General features: G+C 40.7%; 1 protein-coding gene across 1 annotated transcript in view; it reads right to left on the reverse strand.

Annotated features, from left to right (window-relative positions):
* Nucleotides 1-302: 302 nt before the first annotated feature.
* slc25a15b (solute carrier family 25 member 15b) overlaps nt 303-10,243 on the reverse strand; it is a 17,616-nt gene continuing 7,675 nt past the window's right edge. The window contains exons 8-11 of the mRNA XM_063202292.1: nt 4,509-4,596; nt 3,298-3,389; nt 2,138-2,210; nt 303-437 (exon numbers count right to left, since the gene is read on the reverse strand). Coding sequence (XP_063058362.1) covers nt 316-437; nt 2,138-2,210; nt 3,298-3,389; nt 4,509-4,596 — 375 coding nt within the window. The 3' untranslated portion in view covers nt 303-315. The remainder of the gene's footprint in view (nt 438-2,137; nt 2,211-3,297; nt 3,390-4,508; nt 4,597-10,243) is intronic.

The following is a 10,243-nucleotide window of genomic DNA, read 5'->3' on the forward strand; positions in this document are numbered from 1 at the left end:
CCCCCCCCCCCCCCCCCCCCCCCCCCCCCCCCTCACACACACTCATACCCCTCAGCAGTTGAAGCGATCCAGGAGCCTCGTTGCCCAGGAAGAGAGCTCTTGTGGTGCGTGTGCGTGCGAGACCAGCGGTTGAAGCGATCCATGGGCTTCATAGCCCAGGAATAGAGCTCGGTTAGTGTGTGTGTGTGTGTGTGTGTGTGTGTGTGTGACTGTGAGTATGTGTGTGTGTGTGTGTGTGTGTGTGTGTGTGTGTGTGTGTGTGTGTGTGTGTGTGTGTGTGTGTGTGTGTGTGTGTGTGTGTGTGTGTGTGTGTGATCAGCGGTCGAAGCGTTCCATCATGAACTTGCGGCTGGCTTCGTAGCCCAGGAACAGAGCTCCGTTGGCAGGGAAGGTCCTCAGCATAGTGGGGGTCAGACCTGAATACAGAGCACGCACACCTGCCCAAAACACACACACGCAAACACACACACACACAGACAGACACAGGAACACACAGACGCACACACACACACGAACACACACACACATACACACACAGGAACACACACACACACACAGACAGGAACACACACACACACACACACACACGCACACATTTTTGTATTTTATTTCTCACACTCTCCTGTAAAGCATTACATTTCCCTTCACCGCCAATAGCAATAGACTATACAGTAGAATAGGTCCTCTGCACACCCACTGACATGTACTAAGCAAACAGTGTATTGAATAAGTCATTAAAAAAATAAAAGTTTAATGTGTGTAACTTTTCAAGCTATCCTGCTGACAGACAGACAGACAGACAGGCGAATAAGCCCACACGACCGAAACCATAACTTCCTTGGCGGAGGTAATATCTAAACAATAATGCTGTGTACCTTCTGTAGAAATCATTAACGCATTTTAGCCTGGAGGCACATATACGCTTCACTCAGGCTCTTGAGATTTGAGGTTTTTCTTTACTTAAATTGTGGGTATGTTAGAGCTGAATGAACACATTCTAATCTAATGGGGGGTCTTAGCTTTTAAATGCAACTTATTTCATGTTTGTATCTGCTTCGGAGACTGAGATATTTAGAATTTAATAGAGGGCACCCTTTTCCAGAAATGGCTTAGGCTTAAATGGGTTAATAAATAAAATAAGAATAAATGAAGAATAACGTTGAGTACCTTCTGAATAAATTAACAATAAAAGAATAACATTGTGTACCTTCTAAATAAATTAATAATAAAAGAATAACGTTGTGTACCTTCTAAATAAATTAATAAAAGTATAACGCTGTGTACCTTCTGAATAAATTCATAATAAAAGTATAATGTTGTGTACCTTCTAAATAAATTCATAATAAAAGCATAACGTTGTTTACCTTCTAAATAAATGAATAATGAAAGTATAACGTTGTGTACCTTCTAAATAAATGAATAATAAAGTATAACATTGTTTACCTTCTAAATAACTTATTAATGAAAGTATAACGTTGTGTACCTTCTAAATAAATTAATAATAAAGTATAACATTGTTTACCTTCTAAATAAATTAATAATAAAAGTATCACATTGTGGGCCTTCTGAATAAATCATTAATAATAAAAGAATAACATTATGTACCTTCTAAATTAAAAATAATAACGTTGTGTACCTTCTGAATAAATTAATAATAAAATAATGTTGTGTACCTTCTGAATAAATTATAAATAAAAGAATAACGTTGTGTACCTTCTGAATAATAACGTTGTGTACCTTCTGAATAAATTAATAATAAAAGTATAACGCTGTGTACCTTCTAAATAAATTAATAATAAAAGAATAACGTTGTGTACCTTCTAAATAAATTAATAATAAAAGTATAACGTTGTTTACCTTCTAAATAAATTCATAATAAAAGTATAACGTTGTTTACCTTCTAAATAAATGAATAATAAAAGTATAACGCTGTGTACCTTCTAAATAAATTCATAATAAAAGTATAACGCTGTGTACCTTCTAAATAAATTCATAATAAAAGTATAACGCTGTGTACCTTCTAAATAAATTCATAATAAAAGTATAACGCTGTGTACCTTCTAAATAAATTCATAATAAAAGTATAACGCTGTTTACCTTCTAAATAAATTCATAATAAAAGTATACCGCTGTTTACCTTCTGTGCGCATGATGTCCATCAGTGTCCTGGTGAAGCCTGTTGAGACCTGCCCTCCAGACATCGACATCACCTGCACAATAACATGAATAACAATAAATAACATCGACATCACCTGCACAATAACAACAATAACAGTTATAACATCGACATCACCTGCACAATAACAACAATAACATCGACATCACCTGCAAAATAACAACAACAACAATAATAACATCGACATCACCTGCACAATAACAACAATAACAGTTATAACATCGACATCACCTGCACAATAACATGAATAACAATTATAACATCGACATCACCTGCAAAATAACAACAATAACAGTTATAACATCGACATCACCTGCACAATAACAACAATAACAGTTATAACATCGACATCACCTGCACAATAACAACAATAACAGTTATAACATCGACATCACCTGCAAAATAACAATTATAACAGTTATAACATCGACATCACCTGCAAAATAACAACAACAACAATAATAACATCGACATCACCTGCAAAATAACAACAATAACAATAATAACATCGACATCACCTGCAAAATAACAACAATAACAATAAATAACATCGACATGACCTGCAAAATAACATGAATAACAGTTACAACATCGACATCACCTGCAAAATAACAATTATAACAGTTACAACATCGACATCACCTGCAAAAGAACAATCATAACAATAATAACATTGACATCACCTGCAAAATAACAATTATAACAGTTATAACATCGACATCACCTGCAAAATAACAATAACAGTTATAACATCGACATCACCTGTAAAATAATACATTTTTATTACTATCATTATTATGGTTATTATAATTATTATGTATTATTATTATTATTAATAATAATAATTATAATCATCATCATCAACATAACCTGGAAAATTCCATTTTATAATTATTATTATTGTTAATATTATTATTACTATTACAACATACTGCATATAAAATATTAGGCTTTACAATAAAATACTGTATATTCAATATTAAGCTTTACAGTAAAATAGTGTATATTCAATATTAAGCTTTACAGTAAAATAGTGTATATAAAATATTAGGCTTTACAATAAAATACTGTATATTCAATATTAAGCTTTACAGTAAAATAGTGTATGCGATGGTCCTCACCTGAATGCGAGACTTGACACAGTCCATGGGGTAGACGACCAGCCACAGACACGCACCTCCGAACCCCCCACTGAAGACCACCGGGGCAACACCTGCACACACACAAACACACACACACGCACACGCGCACGCGCACGCGCACACGCACACGCACACGCACACGCACACGCACACGCACACACACACGCACACACACACACACACACACACGCACGCACGCACGCACGCACGCACGCACGCAAACTAAGTTTACTATGATGGATTCTAAATTCTATCACCAGTCAATTGATACTCAGTGGTTCCAAACCCTGTATTACGGCGCAGCCGAAGGGCTGCTCGGTTCGCCAAGTCCATGTAAGTACGCACACAGAACGTTGGGGTGACTTGACAACCAAACGTGATAGAATTGACGACTGGGTTTATGACTTGACAAGCAGATGTGAATTAGTAACGGGGTCTTGACTAGACAACCAGATGCGATAGAATTAGTAACGGCACTTCGCCAGAAAGTTAGAAAAGAAGCAACTTGGACGCCCGCACGCCCGCATGACATCATAGGTGTCATCAGAAGACGTTCCGTCTGCTCACTGGGTGATAATATTAATATAGCAATATATTACCGGTATATGGAGTGCTGTCTTGGCTCTTAATCAATAGTGCAGTGCAGGTGCTCTTCAAGCGGAAAAGGGGGGTCAAAGACGTGCAAAATGGCATTGTCATTCAGTGTAACGGATGTCTTCTGCTGACTGTAACTGTAAAAAACATGACTCTTTTTATTTATTTATTGTTACAGGGAATTCATGAAAGCCTCGGCTGTCATCCATTCACTTGAAACAATTTAAAAATCGTGTTTTTTTGCAGTTACAGTCGGCAGAAGGTGTCAATAACACTGAATGACAAAGACGTCTTTGACCCAGGGGCGTCTTCTTGAACATCAAAATAAAAGGGGGGCCCAAGGCAACTGTGCTGTTTAAGTGTGCAGATACCCGGACATTCAGCTGCTTGAGCTGAGCTGAGGTGAGATTCCTATGGGAGTGGCATACTTTACCGGTCAGCCAATCAAATCAACTCAAATTTGGCAGGTGATTAATGGTGGTGGAGCCCCCCCCCCCCCCCACACACACACACACGCACGCACGCACACCCATGTTGTCCTGGCTGCATCTGAAGTAGTCCACACACACGCACGCACACAAACACACACACCCTACCGATGTCCTCTTTGCTGCAGGCGTAGTAATCTGCGAAGGCCGATCGGCTCAACTCGTACCCTCCAAAGAAACAGAAGTAGCCGGGAACCTGCACACACATTATAGACACACACACACACACATTACACACACATTATAGACACACACACACACATTGCGGACACATTATAGACACATTCACACGCACAGACATCAATACATTGAACCACATGATTCCAAGTAGCCAGGCCGTACCCTCCTGGTGACGCAACAGCTTCAGCGTTGCTACCAGTCAGGTCAAGAGTCAATGCAAGTACTTTCTGAGCTCCCGCAAATACGGGAACTCCTCCCACTTTGTTGGGAAGCAAACAACCATTAGCAAAACCAAGGGAGGCTGTTTGGGATATGCCGTTTGGGAAATTGTTATTGTTATTAGGGGCCAAGCAGCGAAGCTGGCGAAGGCCCCTATAGAGTTAGTAGGTTTTCTTCATTAGGGGCCAAGCAGCGAAGCTGGCGAAGGCCCCTATAGTGTTAGCTGGTATTCTTATTATTACGTTGACTTCTTTCCTCTCCTTAGCAAGTCTATGGCAGCCCATAGAACCGTAGGTAGGAAAATGCTGTAAATCGGCACACACATTCGGGCTAGTCTCAGCATTACCCACAGCAAATTATAGGACCCCAGCCCCAACACTCTAGCGCCACCAGCAGGTCAAAGTTGCAGGTACATTTCTGCTTGTAACTTTTGAACCGCTGGGCCAATTTTCATAAACTTGGTATCCCTGGAATCCTTGAGTCAAGACGAATCCAACGCACCCTATGACGTCATTTTCCGCCAGGATAGTTTTCCCGCCATTTTGAATTTTGTGAAATTCAATAAAAATGCTATTTTTTCCGCAATTTTTGACCAATTCGCCCGAAATTCGGTATATAGTATCTCTGGACTGAGCTACACATGGGGTCTCAAGGAATATTGGATATGTTTTATTGTTTTGCCGTGACAGCCAATCAAAATTGTCGTAAAAGTGGCGAAACAGGAAGTGAGGTCATATCTCAGCAACCGTTTGTTGAATTAGGTTGGGATTTTGTACACACATAATCGTCCATCCCATGACCTACCACAAAAAAAATCAGAACCCCAGCTCAAACTCTGTAGCGCCACCAGCAGGTCAAAATTTTATCTACATTTTTGCCTGTAGCTTTTAAACCATATGCACGATGTAAAATATATTATTATCACTAGAATCCTTGGGCCAAGCCGAATTCAACGCACTATATGAAGTTATGTCAACGCAGAAGGGAAATTCCGCCATTTTGAATTTTGTAAAATTCACTGTAAGTCTATGGTATCCCATAGAACCATACATAGAAAAATGCTGTAAATTGGCACACATATTTGAGGCAGCATCAACATTACCCACAGCGAGTTATAGGTTCCCAGCCCCAATACTCTAGCGCCACCAGCAGGTGAAAGTCGCAGGTACATTTCTGCTTGTAACTTTTGAACCGATGGGCCAATTTTCATAAACCTGGTATCCCTGGAATCCTTGGGCCAAGACGAATCCAACGCACCCTATGATGTAATTTTCTGCCTGGATAGTTTTCCCGCCATTTTGAAATTTGTCAAATTCAATAAAAATGCTATTTTTCCCGCAATTTTTGACCATTTCACCCGAAATTCGGTATATTGTATCTCTGTACTGAGGTTTGTATGGGGTCTCAAGGAATATTAGATATCTTTTATCGTTTAGCCGTGACAGCCAATCAAAATTGTTGTAAAAGTGGCAAAACAGGAAGTGAGGTCATATTTCAGAAACCGTTTGTCGAATTAGGCTGGGATTTTGTACACACATAGTAGTCCATCCCATGACCTACCACAAAAAAATTCAGATCCCCAGCTCAAACTCTGTAGCGCCACCAACAGGTCAAATTTTTTGCTACATTTCTGCCTGTAGCTTTCACACCATATGCCTAATTTTAAAAATAATACTATCACTAGAATCCTTGGGCCAAGCCGAATCCAACGCACTATATGACTTCATGTCAACTGGAAGAAACAAATCCGCCATTTAGAATTTTTGAAATTCAATAAAAATGCTACTTGTCCCACAATTTTGGTCAGAATGCCTTGCAAAAGGGTACACATCATCTTGGGACTGATATGCTGTAGGTTATTCAAAGAATTTTGCACAACTCTTATCGTTTGCCGGTGACAGCCAATCAAAATTGTCTTAAAGGTGGCAAAACAGGAAGTGAGGTCATATCTCAGCAACCGTTAGTCAGATTCTGTTAGGATTTTTTGCACACATACTAGTCCATCCCATGACCTCCCACAAAAAAAATCCAGACCCCAAGCTCAAACTCTCTAGCGCCACCAACAGGTAACAGGAAGTGAGCTCATATCTCGGCAGCTCTTCAACAGATTCAAACTAAACTTGGTTTATGTGATCACACTCCCCTCCAAGGAATGCACACCAACATTGGCGAGATTTGGGCCAAAGGGGGCCCTGCAGTTCCTTCTGTTGCCGTGGCGACTTTGCCAAGTTTACTGCTTGGCCCCGCATTGCTGCTTGCAGCTATATTTATTATTCTCTAGTCACCATTCCTATCCCTCTGCAAGTCTATGGCAGCCCATAGAACCGTACGTAGGAAAATGCTGAAAATTGGCACACATATTCGGGCCTAGGTCAGCATTACCCACAGCAATTTATAGGTCCCCAGCCCCAACGCTCTAGCGCCACCAGCAGGTCAAAGTTGCAGGTACATTTCTGCTTGTAACTTTTGAACCGCTGGGCCAATTTTCATAAACTTGGTATCCCTGGAATCCTTGAGTCAAGACGAATCCAACGCACCCTATGACGTCATTTTCCGCCAGGATAGTTTTCCCGCCATTTTGAATTTTGTGAAATTCAATAAAAATGCTATTTTTTCCGCAATTTTTGACCAATTCGCCCGAAACTCGGTATATAGTATCTCTGGACTGAGCTACACATGGGGTCTCAAGGAATATTAGATATCTTTTATCGTTTTGCCGTGACAGCCAATCAAAATTGTCGTAAAAGTGGCGAAACAGGAAGTGAGGTCATATCTCAGCAACCGTTTGTTGAATTAGGTTGGGATTTTGTACACACATAATAGTCCATCCCATGACCTACCACAAAAAAAATCAGAACCCCAGCTCAAACTCTGTAGCGCCACCAGCAGGTCAAAATTTTAGCTACATTTTTGCCTGTAGCTTTTAAACCATATGCACGATGTAAAATATATTATTATCACTAGAATCCTTGGGCCAAGCCGAATTCAATGCACTATATGAAGTTATGTCAACGCAGAAGGGAAATTCCGCCATTTTGAATTTTGTAAAATTCACTGTAAGTCTATGGTATCCCATAGAACCATACATAGAAAAATGCTGTAAATTGGCACACATATTTGAGGCAGCATCAACATTACCCACAGCGAGTTATAGGTTCCCAGCCCCAATACTCTAGCGCCACCAGCAGGTGAAAGTCGCAGGTACATTTCTGCTTTTAACTTTTGAACCGATGGGCCAATTTTCATAAACCTGGTATCCCTGGAATCCTTGGGCCAAGACGAATCCAACGCGCCCTATGACGTCATTTTCTGCCTGGATAGGTTTCCCGCCATTTTGAACTTTGTAAAATTCAATAAAAATGCTATTTTTCCCGCAATTTTTGACCATTTCTCCCGAAATTCGGTATATTGTATCTCTGTACTGAGGTTTGTATGGGGTCTCAAGGAATATTAGATATCTTTTATCGTTTAGCCGTGACAGCCAATCAAATTTGTTGTAAAAGTGGCAAAACAGGAAGTGAGGTCATATCTCAGCAACCCTTTGTCGGTTTCGGCTAGGATTTTTTACACATATGAATGTCCATCCTATGACCAACTGAAAAAAATTCAGACCCCCAGCTCAAACTCTGTAGTGCCACCAACAGGTCAAAATTTTAGCTACATTTTTGCCTGTAGCTATTAAACCATGTGCACAATGTAAAATATATTATTATCACTAGAATCCTTGGGCCAAGCCGAATCCAACGCACTATATAACGTTATGTAAACGCAGAAGGGAAATACCGCCATTTTGAATTTTGCGCTGCAGTTCCTTCTGTTGCCGTGGCGACTTTGGCAAGTTTACTGCTTGGCCCCGCATTGCTGCTTGCAGCTATATTTATTATATCCCCGAAACGCGGAGCGTCGGGGATGTAATGGTTTTGCGTGCGCCGCCGCCGCCGCGTCCGCCGCCGCCGCGTCCGCCGCCGCCGCGTCCGCCGCCGCCGCGTCCGCCGCCGCGTAAGGTCTTTCGTGTTAACGCGATAACTTTTGAACGGATGTTTGGATTTGTCCCAGATTTTTTGGGTGAATGCTCTAGGGCAGGTTCATGAACTGATTCGAGTTTGGAGGTCAACACTTTCAAGATGGCTGAATTCAAGATGGCCGAATTTGTATTTGGTCCATAACTTCTGACCGGGTGGATGGATTTGTCCCAGATTTGGTGTGTGAATGCTCTAGGGTAGGTTCATGAACTGCTTCGAGTTGGGAGGTCAACACTTTCAAGATGGCTGAATTCAAGATGGCCGAATTTTTGTTTGGTCCATAACTTCTGACCGGGTGGATGGATTTGTCCCAGATTTTGTGTGTGAATGCTCTAGGGTAGGTTCATGAACTGATTCGAGTTTGGAGGTCAACACTTTCAAGATGGCTGAATTCAAGATGGCCGAATTATTGTTTGGCCCATAACTACTGACCGGGTGGATGGATTTGTCCCAGATTTTGTGTGTGAATGCTCTAGGGTAGGTTCATGAACTGATTCGAGTTTGGATGACAACAGTTTCAAAATGGCGGAATTTTCATTTGGCCCATAACTTCTGACTGGGTGGATTGATTTGCCCGGTAACACCTTATTTTAATGGTTCACCATTTCAGTGAATCTACCATATTAGGTACAGTGTAATAACCAATGTAACAATATTTAATACCATGTAATACTAGTGTAATACCAGTGTAACAATATGCAATATCAGGTACCGTGTAATAACGAGTGTAACAGTATGCAATACCATGTAATATAGTGTAAATACCAGTGTAACAATATGCAATACCATGTAATACCACTTACGCACAAACACATGATGTAAGTAAAAAAAATTACATTGTATTAAATATTGTTACACTGGTTATTACACTGTACCTAATGTGGTATATCCACTGAACCATTAAAACAGTATTACCATTTGCCCCATTTTTTGCTTCATTTTCACAATAGTCGTTTGGTTTTAAGCCTATGCACGTCATGTCACGTCTGTATGTATCATATACGTTTACGAAATGGTGGACGGGAGTGGTAGGAATGATGGGGGACTGGAAGCGTTGCGTTTCGGGGATATACCTTAAGCAGTCGAAGGCGACTGCACAGGCAGTCTAGTTGTTAATTGCTCTTGGTCAGACCAAGTCTCGAAGAGATTTGAAAGTCGATGATAATCAGGCTGGATTCCAATTACACTGGACGACATTCCATGAACATTTCTTTCACTAAGCCGCTGGCAAGTTACTCTTTGCACCACATCTACACTACCTCCCATTACCTGTATGACCACTGTGTGTGTGTGTGTGTGCGTGTGAAAGCAAAAGCCCATTGGGAAACTCCAACTCCCATTGTCATTGTGACACAGCACTCCACAGCACACAAGTGAACACTGCACACAGCAAAATTGCATTTATGCCTCACCCATGCAAGG

The sequence above is a fragment of the Engraulis encrasicolus genome, chromosome 7, assembly GCF_034702125.1.
Source record: "Engraulis encrasicolus isolate BLACKSEA-1 chromosome 7, IST_EnEncr_1.0, whole genome shotgun sequence".
NCBI classification, from domain to species: domain Eukaryota; kingdom Metazoa; phylum Chordata; class Actinopteri; order Clupeiformes; family Engraulidae; genus Engraulis; species Engraulis encrasicolus.